Source organism: Palaemon carinicauda, chromosome 31 (assembly GCF_036898095.1).
Source record: "Palaemon carinicauda isolate YSFRI2023 chromosome 31, ASM3689809v2, whole genome shotgun sequence".
Classification (NCBI taxonomy): Eukaryota; Metazoa; Arthropoda; class Malacostraca; order Decapoda; family Palaemonidae; genus Palaemon; species Palaemon carinicauda.
Window position 1 is genome coordinate 71,732,917 of NC_090755.1, and position 19,286 is coordinate 71,752,202.

Here is a 19,286-nt window from a genome sequence, read left to right on the forward strand (position 1 = left end):
CTGCAACTAACTTATTTTAGCTTCAAAATGATTAATGGCAGCTTTCCCGTTCTATTTACCTCTGTTAATTTGGAAAGTTTGTGGCTTTAGTTTCGTTTATTTCCTATGCAATCATCCCTTCCAAGTAAATGGCTGGCTTATAATTTCATAATAAATGTGTGAGAATAGTTTGTTTGTTTTTCTCACCGAACTTCATATACTCTTAATCCATGTGTATTTCTTCATTAGAAAAAATAAACACTGTATAAAGCTTCCGAAAATAAGGGCCCTGATAATGCAATGAGATAAATCCTGTTGATTTCAGGACGAGGAGTTTAATAAGACAAACCGACGACGACACCCAAATCTACCTGTCATTGAGTAATGTAGAGGACACAGAAAGGAAAATAAATGAAGTCATGACTGATGTTAAAAGATGGATGAATTCCAAACAGTTGAAGTTAAACGATAGTAAAACGGAGTGTCTGCTTATTGGGAAAAAGCATGATTTGAGAAGACTTGATATTGTGAAACTTGGAGTGCTTGAAAATGATTTTGATGTGATAGATCCCATCAAAAACTTAGGTATTGTTTTCGATTGCGGTCTGTCATTTAATGAGCATATAAATAGAGTAACCAGAATTGCAAGCTATCACCTGAGAAATATTGCCTTTTTAAAGAAATACCTTGACACAAAAACTTTAACATTGCTGATACACAATTACGTAATCAGCAGGCTAGACTATTGTAATGTGTTGTACTATGGTTTACCAAACTACAATTTGAGGAAGATACAAAATGTGTTTAATAGAGCTGCTAGACTAATAAAAGGCCTGTCCCCCCGTGAGAGGATCACGCCAACGCTTATCGAGCTCCACTGGTTGCCTATAAAAGCGAGGATTATTTTCAAGATTTATGTCCTAACGTACCAAGCACTTAAATTTGAGAAACCTCCGTATATGAGAAATATGTTGAAGAGTTTTCGCCCTGATACTGTAGTTAGCTTGAGACACAGTGACGATCCATATCGTCTCGAGGAACTGAGAAGCAGGACCAATGTTGGTACTAGAGCCTTTGAAAGAAGCGCTCCTAGAATTTTCAATAAGCTCCCCTTAGAGGTGAAGCAGAGCTTGAACTGCGATGTTTTCAAGAGAAAACTGAAGACGCACATCTTTGTTGATTGTTACCAATCGGGTGAGATGGACCCCTTCTACAAGGTCTAAATTGATGTCTTCGTCGTGCCCTCTGTAGCTACCGACTTCGGCAGAAAGAGGGCCAAGAGTGTCATCCAAAAGTAAAGTAAAGTAAAGCAATGAAATGATATTCATCTATGATGGAAAGTAAACAAACTTTGAATTTTATAGGCATGTGAAGCATAACCATATTATGCAATAACGACAATAATGGTAATAATATAAAACGTTCCTATTATTATTATTATTATTATTATTATTATTATTATTATTATTATTATTATTATTATTTAGGCTCGTTGTCCTTAGTGACGTATATGGTGTCAACTGTCGAAAGTGTCGATCTTTACAGTACTTGTCAAATGTGTTCTGTGTTCAAAGTAAAAGTTCAAGTTAAAGTTCATTTTTTCCTTGTGACTCGCCCAGCTAATCTTATACTTAATCACGTACGCTGAACCATCAAAAGAAGAATGTACTCACGATTAATTCGAAACTACATACTTAAGGATGACATAATGTAAGTTATGCGGTTGTAGTTCTTAAAATTTATATTAATATTTTATTGTCACGACAACTTTTTAATTACTAGAAATAAACCAATTTTCTAGGCTAATCTAACATGAGTGAGATTCTACTATGCTGTTGTAGGTCTAGTTTAGTGGTAAGTTACTACTGGTAACCTAAGTATCTATGACGAGTTTCATATATTTTCTGTTCGAAATCTCACCCTGTAATACAATACAAAATTACCGAGTTTCCCAGTGTCTAGTTACAGGATGATCATCCCTAGGCAAATGGCATAGATGACTTTAATTTCTTTACAAATACTTACCCTTTAGATTAAGCTAACCAGTTATATCATTGTAGGTGCGAAATACTCGTATTTGTATGAAACGTCCCTTCAATGTATAGATTGATAGAGGTTTCCGAATGGTAAATTCATTAATGTTTGTAGGCTACAAACTGCTAATGAATGTCAAATGTGCATAAATCGCACCATAACCATTTGGAAGAATTATTATCTTTAATGTGTATTATAGGTAAATATCTTACAAATACCTACAAAACCATTTTAATGTAGTAAGGATAATTATAGAAATGCTCTCAATCCTTAATGACCTAACTCTGACCTAACCTAACTTAGTACTGTGGGACCTTGAGCTCCATAATTCATGAAAAATACAGAGGCACATTCTAGCATGACCAAACTTGAACAAACACCCCAAGTATTTACCTGACTGCCACCAAACTTGCCCTCAAGCACCATAAGTCCCAGGAAATAAAGAAATCACTACAGTATTTGTTTACAAGACCACTCTCTCCATTTACTCCCAAATTATGCAGTCCTGCAGATCTCCTCTTCTTGTACAGTAATTAGGAGGTTCTTTGAATGCTGGGAAAGCAAAATATGTCAAGATTTGTTGAGCAAGGGGTAAGGGGTTCTAAAAATACTAACTTGGTTTCCTCATTAAACGACCTGGAACCGACATCGTCAACTTTCACCTAACAGAATTTTGTGATGCCAGCGTACATTTGATATACTGTATATTCAAAATATTTACTAAATTACAAATTGAGTAATTACTCAAAAGTGTCACCATTTGTGAATTGTATATTTTATTGACATTTTTGAGTAATTACTCCATTTTTAATTTAGGATATTTTTTTAATACATATCAAATGTACGCTGGCATCACAAACTAATGTTTATGTACACTTGCATCACTAACTTCTGTTAGGTTGACTATGTTGACGATGTCAGTTCCAAGTCATTTAGTTGGGAAACTAAGCTAGTTTTTTTTATCATTCCCCCCCTTGCTCAACATATGTTGCTATTTTTTGCTTTCCCAGCATTTAAAGAACCTCCTAATTACTGTACAAGAAGAGGAGAGCTGCAGGACTGCATAATTTGGAAGTAAATGGAGAGTGTGCTCTTGTAAACAAATACTGTACTGTACCAAGAAATTAACTCCAACCTAAACTAGCGCACCATGCCCTACCTGACGAAGGGAAATTACCCTGTCTTCCCTTTGGTAATATATATGGTAACATATTCCTAATGTAAGTTTGGGAAGCACTGCTTAAGGACACAATTTTTTAAAGAATCTGATTACAATACTGATTTACGATTTGATTGATTATTATTTCAGCAAGGGAGCCATTTATCAGTGGAAGGGATTATATGTAAATGGACTGGACTAACCTGATGTCCTGATTTTTTTTTTCTATATATAAAAGCCTTGAACTTTTTGTACATCCCATGAAAACATCTACCTGTAAGGCAGTCATTGTTAAACTGAACATGCTGTATTTGATGGTGAACATAGGAAGGAGCAACAAAACATATGGGTACTAAGGTGTAGAGAGGAATAACAAAATATATGGGGACTATGGCATAGAAATTCAACAAGTTTTCATTGTTCAACATATGAGGTAATGATGATGTCACAAAAGAACAGAAAAGCTTCCACATATTTTGGCGATGAGAGCATGCATGATGATCAACCATGAAAACTCTAGACAACATCATTCAACTTGGAATATCACAGAGTTTTAAAATTTTATCACTAGTTTCTTTAATTACTTGCTTGTCCCTTATATTCCAAATGAAAAAACTAAGAACTTGACATTGGATCATTTTGATTGCAAATTCCATATTGCCTAGAAGCTAAAGTGATGTATAACATATCTGAGAGTTGACATGCATTAGCTGTTTTATCTTAGATTATAGAATTTGTTCGAGAGATTACGGAGCTGTAAATTTTTACCATGTTACCAGCTCTAATAAAGTGGAAGTTCATGTTGCTTAACCTGAACTAGGGTGTTGTTTCCTCACCCATCAACCAAGTCTTTGTTTGAACACTATACTTATACTTCAATGAATCTTTACTTTGTTTTTATTTCGGTTTATGTATCATAGTTATAAAGACAATTTCTTTGTGACTGATCAACTTGCTGTCCCCCCAAATTGGCAGAGTGACTTATATTTTACAGTACGCTACCCAGCCTTTCAAAGTGGCCATGCTGGGCCATGACATCTATTAGGTTATTTATTGTTGGTTAGGTTTTTATAAATGAGGGAGTGGGTCCAATGTTAGAAGGAAAAGCCTTGTTATACCAAAATGGTAGAGTATGGCATGTTAATTAGTCATGAGTAACATTTTACCCCTTTTGAGGATTTTCTTTTCTATACTGTATTGATAAGTTTTATATCGTGAAGTATACTGTGATACTGTTGTCTTTTATTGTTGCATATCAGTAATTGTTTCCTTCTTGCCAAGACCTGGTTTCCTTCTATAAATCATTCAACAGTACAGTACTTTATTAAAGGTATGGTATTAGATGGAAAAGCTCAAAATATAAAATCTTGAACTTTATACAGTACTGTATTTAGCAATCTGAAGCAACTCTCGTGCTTCCATCATAGTATTTTCTTTATCCTTACACCCATTACGTTAGCATTCACATGCCCATTTATATGACTAGTTGAACTTTTGCATCCATTCCCTTCATCTCATATTGATTATTTCTTGATCTGTCTAGAAAAATATGGTTATTTGGTACATGTCCCAATTAATATGCTAAATATTCCTTGAGATTTTACTTTGAACAAGGAAATTATCACAATTTTCTATGATAACATTGTGCAGGCAGTATGTTATTTTTTCATTAAAGCTTAGCATGAGCAATAGTTTCGAGGTGGGGATCGTAAAAGCTGGCTTGTTTCATAGATTAAATACATGAAAGACAGACAAAACAATCTTAATAGAATTATTCTTTCTAGAGTAAAGAATAAAGTCATGAGCATAAGCTACGGGGAACAGCCTAACTTTGACATAAGCTAGTCCATTACGTATAGGGTGCTAGTGTGCTATGAGGTCCCTAATATAGACGAGAGCTGTAAATTACCTAAAGGGCTGTTCCTTTTTCACTGGCTTACTGTGCTTTCTTTCGATCTACCTTAGCTGTGTGTTCTTATCGTACCGAAGCTTAGAGGTGAACTGTAATGTATTTAGTTCTGGCTTTTTATATTGCTGGACATTGTCAGAGAAATGTGATTTTTTTTTATTAGAATTATACATTTATAAGATTAAACCTACATACATATTCTTTTCAGAAATTCTGTAAAAAGAACTTGCTGCTGATACTTTTTATGTGAAAATAATCAGATATGTTTAGGTAGTCAATGAACACATAATGTACCATAATGTCTTTCAATCTATTATGTAACTTCCCCCAATTTTGGGAGGTAGCCGACATAAAAAAAAAAAAAAAAGGGGATTTTTCTATCATTGTTCCTCTTTGCCTGACGAGGTACTCAGCCGAGTTTTGTTGGTACTGCTAGGGTACCACATCCCACTCTTTCCCATTTTCCACCACAAATGAAGCTTTATATACTGACCCCCTACTTCTGATACCTCAGCCGTCATCGAGGTGACTCGAGGTAAAAGCAGGGCTCATCGGAACTGCATCACATTTGCTCGACACTCATTCTTGTTTCTAGCAGGCTCTTTTGTTTCGCTCACATCTATCCTCCTGTCACTTAGGGCTTTCTTCACTCCATCCATTCACCCAAACCTTGGCCTCCCTCTTGCACTTCCCCAATCAACCCTTGTATTCATTGCCTTCGTTCTCTCCTCCCTACATTGCCATACCACCTCAACACATTTATATCTTCTCTAGTTGCCTAGTAATTTTTCACAGCAATTTTCATCCTCGCTACTTCGTTCCTAACCCTCTCCAATCGAGATACACCAGCCATACTTCTCAGACACTTCATCTCAAACACATTCAATTTCTGTTTTTTTCCGTGACTTTCATTCCCCACAACTCCAATCCATACATCACGGTTAGTACAATCACTTTGTCATACAGAACTCTCTTTACATTCATCTTTAACCCGCTAGAGGTGTTTGACAAGTACTGCTCTTTACAGGTTTAGTGTAGACAAACCATTCAGGATTAAAGATCTCCGACTTCGGGATGATCAACTACCGTCCAACGTAAGATTCATTTTTTTCCAATGACCTCTCAGGATTAGGTAGATGTATCTTGTTTCATTAAGGTAATTCAGCCACTTCCTGTTTGTAATAGAAGGTATGCAGTTAATTATAATATTCATGCCTTCTCCATCACAGGGCTCAACATTACACTGTATTCTAGAAGTTTTAATCCATCTGTGACTAAGTTGTGGAATGATCTTCCCAATCGGGTAGTTTACTCGGTAGAATTTCAAAAGTTCAAACTTGCCGCGGATGTTTTTCTATGTTGAACAGGCAGACATAAATCTCTCTTTATAGTTTATATATGAAAGATCTTTTATTGTTGTTACTGTTCTTAAAATATTTTATTTTAATTGTTCACTGCTTCTCTTGTAGCTTATTTATTTTGTTATTGCCTTTTATTCACTAGCCTATTTTCCCTGTTGGGGCCCTTGGACAGTTTAACGTAAAATTCAATGAATCATAAGATATTACGTTATTTAACGCATCTGGTGGTCAGCAAACAGCAGTGTGTGGCATTTGAGAGAGAGAGAGAGAGAGAGAGAGAGAGAGAGAGAGAGAGAGAGAGAGAGAGAGAGAGAGAGAGAGAGAGAGATACGTCCGATTTTAATTCTAAAAGGGAGAGAGATAGACCATGTTATCATTGGCGAAACTCAATGAATATTCTCAGTTACGTGAAACCCACACACACCACAGTTCATTACCATTGACAAAAATTTAGGGGAACATCAAAGAGCGGAAGAAAAATTTCATATTGAAACATGGACGCACTCAGAAGATCCCCTGAGGCAAAGTTGGTAGGTAAACGAAGTAGATCTTTTAAACCAAATATTAGTTTTATGTAGGGATTCCAAACAGACAGGAATAGACCATTGGAATCTCTCTCTCTCTCTCTCTCTCTCTCTCTCTCTCTCTCTCTCTCTCTCTCTCTCTCTCTCTCTCTCTCTCTCTCTCTCTCTTCAAATATTAATTGAATACATCTTTGAAATATGAATGCAACCTCTGTTCCTTATGTAGGCCATATCAGCAGAAACCAAGATAAATGACCATAAAAGACCTGGCCTTAATCTTGAAAGCTATCAAAAGAAACATAGAAGCAGGAAGAGAGTGCGGGAATAAGTGGGCTCGCTGGTGTTTTGAGATTGACGTTATTAATCTCTTGTATCGGGAGGAGCTCGGATATATAGCCAATGAAATTGTATCGGCCTCGTGTCATTCAACTTTCGTATTATTAAACGACTTGCACTGACTAACACGGACAGCTAAAAACGACATGAAGATGAGGAGAGGGGGAATATAAAGGAAAAGATGTAAATGATTCATTTGTGTGATGTGCTTTCGCCAGAAGGTGTGCTCGCACTTCGGCCAGTTCGATTGCCTTGACGTTTATGATTGATTGATTGAGTTTTTCTTCATGTAGTTTTTGCGACCCGTCAAAAATATTTAGATATGCTCACACACAGATTGAACTCTTCCCACCCCTCACACTTTCCTAACTATAACACGACTACGTGTGGGAGATTGTGGTTTCCGCGTTTACCTCTCTGGGTACTCCCTGTCATCAGGGTATGACTATTCTCTCCCACTTTCCGAGGGACGGAGAAAGACCAAGTAATCATACGTTTGGCAATGCTGCTCAGCGTGACAGGAAATAGATTATTATTATTATTATTATTATTATTATTATTATTATTATTATTATTATTATTGGCTAAAGCTACAACCCTAGTTGGAAAAACAGGATGCTATAAGACCAAGGTCTCCAACGGTGAAAAATAGCTCAGCGAGGAATGGAAATAAGGAAATAAATAAATATTTATATATACAGTATAGTCAGACACGTGCTCTTTATTATATATGAAAGATTGTTTTGCTAAATAATGGGAAAAGAGAATTACATCGCGGTGCACTGTAAGCATTATCCAAGGGCCTTTAGTTGCACTCATTTTTTTAGCTTTCTGCTATACCCTATGTGGCCGGTCTCTTCCTTTCCTCTTGCTACACAATCTTATCTAACTTCGACTCCATAGTACAACTATGAAGGGTTTTCCCTGGTCGCATCTTGGCACCGAGTGACTTCCCCGGCCCCAGCGCTAGGGCGACTGTCCCAATTCCAGTACATCCCGGAGAGGTCATACGATTCAGTTGAGATGAAAGGTCTGTGTACAGCAGGTGTGCAAAATTGTGGTAACCCATTTTGAATGTGCTTTGCTGTACGCAAAATACAAACCCAGTGCAAAGTAGTAGTAAATGGTGCAGTTTTGTGAATGGAGTTTTTGCTGATATTGATTGTTTTATGAGTTCCATTTTTCCTTTCAGCTTCATATTTGCATCAGTTATTAGGAGGAGGAACGTGTAAACGGCTATTTATTTGGAATTATTACTTTTACAGGATTTTTTCACAGTGATGGGAGATGAGAATGAGAGAGAGATTACAATAGAGGAAGTGAGGAGAGCACTAGATGAAACGAGAGTAGGAAAAGCATCGGGTATGGATGGTGTGAAAGCTGAGATGTTGAAGGAAGGGGGTGTGACTGTACTTGAATGGTTGGTGAGATTGTTTAATGTGTGTTTTGTGTTGTCAATGGTGCCAGTAGATTGGGTCTGTGCATGTATTGTACCACTATATAAGGGTAAGGGAGATGTGCATGAGTGTTGTAATTCAAGAGGTATTAGTTTGTTGAGTGTAGTTGGAAAAGTGTATGGTAGAATACTGATTAATAGGATTAAGGATAAAACAGAGAATGCAATCTTGGAAGTACAGGGTGGTTTTAGAAGAGGTAGGGGTTGTATGAATCAGATTTTTACAGTTAGGCAGATATGCGAGAAATATTTAGCAAAAGGTAAGGAGGTGTATGTTGCGTTTATGGATCTGGAGAAAGCATATGATAGAGTTGATAGGGAAGCAATGTGGAATGTGATGAGGTTATATGGAGTTGGTGGAAGGTTGTTGCAAGCAGTGAAAAGTTTCTACACAGGTAGTAAAGCATGTGTTAGAGTAGGAAATGAGGTGAGCGATTGGTTTCCGGTGAGAGTGGGGCTGAGACAGGGATGTGTGATGTCGCCGTGGTTGTTTAACTTGTATGTTGGTGGAGTGGTGAGAGAGGTGAATGCTAGAGTGCTTGGACGAGGATTAAAACTGGTAGGCGAGAATGATCATGAATGGGAGATAAATCAGTTGTTGTTTGCGGATGATACTGTACTGGTAGCAGACACAGAAGAGAAGCTTGACCGACTAGTGACAGAATTTGGAAGGGTGTGTGAGAGAAGGAAGTTGAGAGTTAATGTGGGTAAGAGTAAGGTTATGAGATGTACGAGAAGGGAAGGTGGTGCAAGGTTGAATGTCATGTTGAATGGAGAGTTACTTGAGGAGGTGGATCAGTTTAAGTACTTGGGGTCTGTTGTTGCAGCAAATGGTGGAGTGGAAGCAGATGTACGTCAGAGAGTGAATGAAGGTTGCAAAGTGTTGGGGGCAGTTAAGGGAGTAGTAAAAAATAGAGGATTGGGCATGAATGTAAAGAGAGTTCTGTATGAGAAAGTGATTGTACCAACTGTGATGTATGGATCGGAGTTGTGGGGAATGAAAGTGATGGAGAGACAGAAATTGAATGTGTTTGAGATGAAGTGTCTGAGGAGTATGGCTGGTGTATCTCGAGTAGATAGGGTTAGGAACGAAGTGGTGAGGGTGAGAACGGGTGTAAGAAATGAGTTAGCGGCTAGAGTGGATATGAATGTGTTGAGGTGGTTTGGCCATGTTGAGAGAATGGAAAATAGCTGTCTGCTAAAGAAGGTGATGAATGCAAGAGTTGATGGGAGAAGTACAAGAGGAAGGCCAAGGTTTGGGTGGATGGATGGTGTGAAGAAAGCTCTGGGTGATAGGAGGATAGATGTGAGAGAGGCAAGAGAGCGTGCTAGAAATAGGAATGAATGGCGAGCGATTGTGACGCAGTTCCGGTAGGCCCTGCTGCTTCCTCCGGTGCCTTAGATGACCGCGGAGGTAGCAGCAGTAGGGGACTCAGCAGTATGAAGCTTCATCTGTGGTGGAAATGTGGGAGGTTGGGCTGTGGCACCCTAGCAGTACCAGCTGAACTCGGCTGAGTCCCTGGTTAGGCTGGAGGAACGTAGAGAGTAGAGGTCCCCTTTTTGTTTTGTTTCTTGATGTTGTCGGCTACCCCCCAAAATTGGGGGAAGTGCCTTTGGTATATGTATGTATGTATATATATATATATATATATATATATATATATGTATATATATGTATATGTATATATATATATATATATATATATATGTATATGTATATATATATATATATATATATATATATATATACAATGCATGCATATGCATAAATACAGTATATATATATATATATATATATATATATATATATATATATATATATATATATATATATATATATATATACTGTATTTATGCATATGCATGCATTGTGTATGTATATATATATATATATATATATATAATATATATATATATATATATATATAAATATATATATATATATATATATATATATATATATATATATATATATATATTTATATATATACATACACAATGCATGCATATGCATAAATACAGTATATATATATATATATATATATATATATATATATATATATATATATATACATACATACATACATACATACATACATACATACATACATATATCTACAGTGTATGTATGTATATTTAGATTTGTGTATGAATTTGATAACCACAACTTTCATTCATATATGTGCAAGGATAGTCCAAGCGTGGGTCCCGCTATGTATCATAACCACTTTTATATGGTTGAAATTATTTCACAATATTTAAGTTTTATCTCAATTTAGGTTTATGTATAATATGAAAATACTTGCCCCATCTGTTAAGTTTTGGAATAAAAATAATTGTTGTGTATTTTTTAAATGGAGCCAAAAGTAACAGATTTCTTCACCATTCTCATTTGCGAACGAGTATAGATGGGCAGGTCTCTCTCTCTCTCTCTCTCTCTCTCTCTCTCTCTCTCTCTCTCTCTCTCTCTCTCTCTCTCTCTCTCACAGAATTATCAGCAAGAGATTGTTTGAAGAATGGGACATGTTTGATATCTTGTGATTGAGTCAAAATAGAAATTCTTTTCGATTATTGACGGTCGTAATATAGAAAATAAGCCCCTCGTGTATTGTGAGACAAAAACATACCCTGGTTATTTAGGGATCAAAAATTAGATATTTTCTTTATTCATGTTTAGATTGAAAACTAATCTAAGTCCCCCTCCACGATTTAACAGAAAGGGGTTACAAGAGGAAAATACTTGTAAAAATATCAGTTTTTTTTCTTTCTGAAAAGTTTGTTAAAAGAATAAAAGTTTCTGATATAATCAACGTTGTTAGAAATGGTATAGGTAACCATATAAGATAAAAATCTTTTGCTTATTTCATATCATATATATGTGTATATATATATATATATATATATATATATATATATATATATACATATATATATATAAATATATATATATATAAATATAAATATATATATATATATATATATACGTGTGTGTGTGTGTGTGTGTATATATATATAATCACCTAACATTGTATCGCAAACTTTTGGCCAGGTAGTCGTTGCTTGCTGCTAAAACATATCATCATATGGAATTGAATTTGCTTAACAAATCCTGTAGTAAAACGCGCAAGTGATCAATAACAGTTATGATTTCGGTATGGCTCAGCTAAAATTGAGAAATAACGTTACAAATAAACATGCATACACCCACACCCACACACACACACACGTATATATATATATATATATATATATGTATGTATATATATATATATATGTTTGTGTGTGTGTATATACATATATATTCAATGTGTATGTATATATATATGTATGTATATATGTATATATATGTATTATATATTTATATATAAATATGTATGTATATATTGTATTATTTTTAAAGAATATTACAATGATCTTGCAATTTCATATTCATAGAAGAACTTTGTACCTATTCCATAAAATATTAACGAAAGAATTTTGTGTAGTTAATTTTGATATCTTTATTTAGAAAGCCAATATGGAATCAGACCAAAACATCTCATACCCCTTCATCATCCTCTAGTCCTGAGGGGTGGGGGATGTAACTTGGGGGGTCCTCACGGGAGGAATACCTCCAGGGAGACCTCTCCTCATCTAAATCCGGCACTGCTTCTACTAAACTTACACAAACAGTTTATCGTCCTAGTTCAGGTAAATGTTTTTTTGCAATACAAGAAGGAATGACTGCCATTAAAATCGCAGGTGGGACAAAAATGCTGTGTTTCGTGGATTTTCTTTTACAATTTTCAAGTATTCGCTATATTTCCTGATCCAACTTTCCTCACTTGCACCTTGCCCCTTACCTCAATTCTTGCTATTTTATTCTATCTCTATCCAGTTACCTTGACCTGGTACTTATATGAGCTTAAATGAAATTTAACCTTGCCCAAAATTATTATTATTATTATTATTATTATTATTATTGTTAGTTATTGTTGTTGTTGGTGTTGTTGTTATTGTTGTTATTGATATTATTGTTATTGTTGTTATTATTGTTATTGTTATTGTTGTTGTTATTCTTGTTGTTGTTATTGTTATTATTGTTGTTGTTGTTAATAATGTTGTTGTTGTTGTTTTTGTTATTGTCGTTGATGTTGTTGTTATTGTTGTTATCGTTGTTGTTATTATCATTGTTGTTATCGTTGTTGTTATTATCATCGTTGTTGTTATTATTGTTGTTATTTTTATTATTATTATTGTTTTTGCTGTTGTTATTGTTGTTGTTATTGTTGATGTTGTTACTGTTATTGTTGTTGTTGTTATTGTTGATGTTGTTGTTGTTATTGTTATTGTTGATGTTGTTACTGTTATTGATGATGTTGTTGTTGTTGTTATTGTTATTGTTATTGTTGATGTTTGCGTGTATTTATGTGTATGTGAGTAAGCATCTTGAGTATTTGTAGTTTTCCTTATTTTATGATCATGGTGAGGGGTTGATGGAGATGGTTTGGTTATGCTCATTGCACTCCCCAAGAGCAATTAGTTCACCAAACAGTTAACTGGCCTCCAGAAGGCACTAGAAGAGTTGAAAGCCCCAGGCCTACATGGCTGAGGACTATGTAGCGGGAAGTGGGAGATGATGAATGGAGAAGTATTGATTTAAATGCTGAAGATGGAGACGACTGGTGAAATATAATCGATGCCCTTTGCATCAATAGTCGTAGAAGGAGATGATGAAATGATCTCATGATAATACAAGCAATTATACTATACAAGGCCGATATAACGATAATTTGCTCAACCAACATAAGTAAGGAAAATCTGTCTCATATAACTTCTAAGATAACCCAGAATTTAGTCATTTCGGAAGCCGTTTGTAGGTTGATTTTCATCTTCTTTTTCCTTTAAGGACCGGATAAAAATGCAAAGTCTAAAGAAGTAACTATAAAAAGCGTAGGGGTGTCTTTTTAGGTTGGGCGGTGGTTAAAGCTTGAAAAGTCACTGACGACGAGGGATATCGGACCCAGATTTTTTTTTTTTTTTTTTTTTTTTACGAGGAAACTTTTTTTTTTCTTTTTTACGAGGAAACCCCCTTAAAGGCCCAATTTTTAGGCATTTGACAGCTGATTGTACACAAAAGAAAAAAAAATCATATTTTTTTGGACTATATTTATGTGACCAGTTACAATTATTATTATTATTATTACTAGCCAAGCTACAACCCTAGTTGGAAAAGCAAGATGCTATAAACCCAAGGGCTCCAACAGGGAAAAATACCCCAGTGAGGAAAGGAAATTAGGAAATAAATAAATGATGAGAACAAATTACCAATAAATCATTCTACAAACAGTAATAACGTCAAAACAGATATGTCATATAAACTATAAAAAGACTTATGTCCGACTGTTCAACATAAAAATATTTGCTGCAACTTTGAACTTTTGAAGTTCTACTGATTCAACTACCCGATTAGGAAGATCGTTCCATAACTTGGTCACAGCTGGAATAGAACTTCTAGAATACTTTGCAGTATTGTGCCTCATGATGGAGAAGGCCTGGCTATTAGAATTAACTGCCTGTCTAGTATTACGAACAGGACAGAATTGTCCAGGAATATCTGAATGTAAAGGATGGTCAAAATTATGAAAAATCTTATGCAACATGCATAATGAACTAATTGAACAACGGTGCCAAAGATTAATATATAGATTAGGAATAAGAAATTTAATAGACCGTACGTTTCTGTCCAACAAATTAAGATGAAAATCAGCAGCTGAAGACCAGAGAGGAGAACAATACTCAATACAAGGTAAAATGAAAGAATTAAAACTCTTCGACAGAATAGATCGATCACCGAAAATCTTGAAAGACTTTCTCAATAAGCCAATTTTTTTGTGCAATTGAAGAAGACTCAGACCTAATGTGTTTCTCAAAAGTAAATTTGCTGTCGAGAATCACACTTAAAATTTTAAGTCATACAAAGTTAAGAAACATTATCAATACTGAGATCCGCATGTTGAGGAGCCACTTTCCTTGACTTACTTACAATCATACTTTGAGTTTTGTTAGGATTCAACTTCATACCCCATAATTTGCACTATGCACTAATTTTAGCTAGATCTCTATTAAGGGATTCAGCAACCCCAGATCTACATTCAGGGGATGGAATTGACGCAAAGAGAGTAGCATCATCTGCATATGCAATAAGCTTGTTTTTTAGGCCAAACCACATGTCATGTGTATATAGTATGAGAAATAATGGGCCAAGAACACTACCCTGAGGAACACCAGATATTACATTCCTATACTCACTATGGTGCCCATCAACAACAACTCTTTGAGATCTATTACTTAAAAAATCAACAATAATACTAAGAAACGACTCACCCACTCCCAACTGTTTGAGTTTGAAAACAATGGCCTTATGATTAACTCGGTCAAAGGCAGCACTAAAATCAAGGCCAATCATACGAACTTCCTGATCACAATCAAGGGATTTCTATACAGCAATGGAGATTGTAAGGAGGGCATCACATGCTCCAAGGCCTTTACGAAAACCAAATTGCAAACTAGGGAATAGATGATTACCTTCAGCAGACCTATTAAGACGTTTTGCCAGAATACGCTTAAAAATTTTAGATAATAAGGGAGTTATGGAAATGGGGCGGTAATCAGTTGGACTTGAGCTACCACAAACACATTTACATAGAATAGTAACATTACCAATTCTCCAGCAAGTGCTAAAAGCTGCTATTCTTGCTAACTCACGCAAAATAAGATAACTTTGGAGCCAAGAAATCTGCAGTCTTTATAAAAAACAAAGTCAAAATACCATTTGGGCCTACACCTCCATAAGCATCAAGGTCCATCAACAGAGCTTTGATTTCACGAGATCGAAAAGCTAAACTAGTTAGTTTAGTCTTAGGAAAACAGGAATGAGGAAGTTCAAGTTTTTCATTACTCTGTTTACTGTCAAAAACATCAGCCAAAAGGGTTGCCTTTTCCTTTGGGCAGTGAGTGACTGAGCCATCTGGTTTAAGAAAAGGAGGAACTGTTGCATCTACACCAAAGAGAGCAGATTTAAGGATAGACCACCATTTATGTTCCTGAGTTGTACCAGAAAGGGTTTCTTTTATAGTTAAACTTTATTCTGATTGTTTTAATCAAAAGTTTAAAAATAATCAATATGAAAATAATTAAATTTATTGTTTTTTAAATTATTAAATAATAAAGAGTTTTTGCTTCGTTAGGAGCCGTATTTTGGGGAATTTTCCCATTGTGTCGATGCTATTCGCAAATTTAATGAATTATTAATTTTATAGAAATATTAGTTAACATGATACTTATATGTTTTGGTCTTTTCCTTCATTTTATGTCTTCCCCTTAAATTATTTTTTTCCTTTTTTTTAAAGATCGTTCCCCTTTTTAGGAATGTTATAAAACCCGAATTTTCACCTTTTAAGGAGGCCGGATCAGATCCTAGAGCAGGCTTTTAAGCCTTTAGCAAACATCTATGATTTAGGAGACTCTAAGTGAATGGTTGGCTGAGAAAACACGAAGATGACGTTTCTCCCATGTTTATCAAAGCTGGGCGTTTTTAAGGCCTTGAAAGGCCGCCTTTATTTTGGATCGTTTTCGATTTTCTTTGGGGCGATCACGATCATTAATTCTCTTGTAATTTCGTCTAAGATGCATAGGTTTCTTTTATATATATATATATATATATATATATATATATATATATATATATATAGAGAGAGAGAGAGAGAGAGAGAGAGAGAGAGAGAGAGAGAGAGAGAGAGAGAGAGAGAGAGAGAGAGAGAGAAATAAATCCTCTGAAAGTTTGTTTTTAAAAATTGAAAGTTGGTGAGAAATTTTGGATGTTAGATTTTAGAGATATAGAAGACTTAGCCAAAAATAGGATAAAAAAATTACAAAGAATGCATAATCTTCCCTAAATTATATATATATATATATATATATATATATATATATATATATATATGTATATATATATATATTTATTATTATTATTATTATTATTAGCTAAGCTACAACCCTAGTTGGAAAAGCAAGATGCTATAAGCCCAAGGGCTCCAACAGGGAAAAATAGCCCAGTGAGGAAAGGAAATCAGGAAATAAATAAACGATATAACAGGTAATGAAAATTAAAATAAAATACTTTAAAAACATTAACAACATTGCAACATATTTAATATACAAACTATAAAAGGGCTTGTGCAATCCTGTTCAATGGAAAAACATTTGTTGCGAGTTTGAACTTTTGAAGTTCTACTGATTCAACTACCCTATTAGGAACATCATTCCACAACTTGGTCACAGCTGGAATAAAACTTCTGGAGTACTGGGTAGTATTGAGTCTCATGCTGGAGATGGCATGACTATTAGAATTATATATATATATATATATATATATATATATATATATATATACATATATATATATATATATATATATATATATATATATATATATATATATATATATATATATATATATATATCACGATGAACGGTAACCACGCAGAAAATAACAATCTCCCACAAACTGTTCAAGTTAGCGTGTTGTAGTGAGGAAAAGGAGACGGTGGGAAGTGTTGATTATGCGTGGTGTGCAGATTTATCTAAATATTTAGCCGTCATTTTGACGGGTCACGAACACTAGTTACTAAGAATACATTGAACATATCGAGTCTTCAATAAGAGAGAGATTGGATGGTTTTTATATAAATGAAATAGTTAAACTGTTTGTTTACATTAATTGTTCGCATTATTTGTGAATAGGGGTATTCGTTTTATGTTTATTCATCTGCTCAATTAGTATTTCGTGATGTGCATCCTGTTCTGTGGTTTTAACTGTATGGGTCTGTGTGCGTGCTTGTTCTGGAGCTGTGTTTGCACAGTACGGACTCAGGTAAATGCTTAATACTTCAGACAACCTTCTGGTGTGCAAATAAAACTCGCACTTTTTTCATCCCCAGTATGTTCAACTCTTGTATCTCCAAACCAGTGATTTACTACACGTAAGTGTCTCGCTTGACGTCAACCCGATAGCTTCCACTTTGCGAGAATATTTAATTATAGAGAATTATGCGGAAGAATTCTTCCCATCTGAGACTCTTTGGCAGCGCGGGAATATCAAAGATATGATTCTTGAGATTGTGATTCACTGAGAAATGATTCACAGATTTTTTTTTTTTTTTTTCGTGGACGTGATTTGTTGGTTACAAACATCCTTTTGCCAAAGGCTGTGTTTGCCAGTTCACCTTGTTTGTTGTTGTTGCTCTCTCTCTCTCTTGGCTTAATTTACTTAAAAGAAACGGACTTATATTAAGAAACACTCAGGTACAGGCCTGTACAGCATGTTGTTTAAAAGCTCAGACGTAAACAAGTAGCACGGTAAGTGTCAAATAATAGAACAAATAGGCACACATACTCACAGACTGCTGTAGTCACTTTTTATCTTTCTGCTTTAGCTATGTTGCCGCTTTCTTTTTTCTTGCTGTTCAACCTCTCGACATTTATTTCATAATACAACTGCGGGAGTTTTCCCCTGTTGCACCTGGGCGCTAAATAGCCTCCCAGGCCCCAGCGGTGCCCCATATGGCTTACAATCATAAATTCAATCTAATCTAACCTATTCCCCATTCTAAGAAATTCCACAAGGCTCATTCGTTAAAAAATATTTGTAAAATAAATTCGTAAATGGGGGAAAAAAGCTAGAGTCATCAGCCATTTTACCTTTGACAGACAAAATATGCAAAAAGGAGTACACATTTTCTACATATGAACACGTGTATAAAAATACCATTGCATTTTTTAAAGTATTTCCCAAATTGGATGCGACTAGAAAGGGCAAAAAGTCAATGAAATAATGTAATAAACTATAGAAAATTTCTCTGACCCTCAAATAAAAATTAGGATTTTAAAGAATTGGTAATTTTAAGCTCGCATAATATGACACTTTATAAAATCGTAACTCTTTTATAAAATGATTTGTCTGTAAATTATTCGGTTCTGGTCCCAATATATGATGACTTAGGAAAACAGAAAACTAAAAATGCTTAAAATATACTACATGAAAGAAGGGCATGATTAAATGCATGATAGCAATATGGAGTTCCTTTTGGCGGGAGATGCACTTGCTTTATATCATTTAAATTTACATCTATTCCCTCATCCTTTCTTCCTTCGTGCCGTCTAACATTTGCTAACTTTTACTTTAAAAATTCGACAGCAGGAATTACCCCCAAATGGCTCTTGGGTGCTGAACGGCCCCATAGGCACCAGGCCGGGCTCTATATCCCAAATTCATAAATCAAATTAGAAATTCTATATGTATGTATGTATGCATGTATTATTATTATTATTATTATTATTATTATTATTATTATTATTAATTGCTAAGCTACAACCCTATAAGCCCAGGGTCTCCAACAGGGAAAATACCCCAGTGAGGAAAGGAAACAAGGGAAAAAACAGTAACATTAGAATAAATATCTCCTATATAAACTATAAAAACTTTAAC

General features: G+C 34.9%; 1 protein-coding gene across 1 annotated transcript in view; it reads left to right on the forward strand.

The window, feature by feature from the left end:
- LOC137624786 (uncharacterized) overlaps positions 1-19,286 on the forward strand; it is a 137,285-nt gene that overhangs the window by 26,826 nt on the left and 91,173 nt on the right. The window contains exon 17 of the mRNA XM_068355739.1: positions 435-1,037. Within this exon, the coding sequence (XP_068211840.1) occupies positions 435-1,037 (603 nt within the window). The remainder of the gene's footprint in view (positions 1-434; positions 1,038-19,286) is intronic.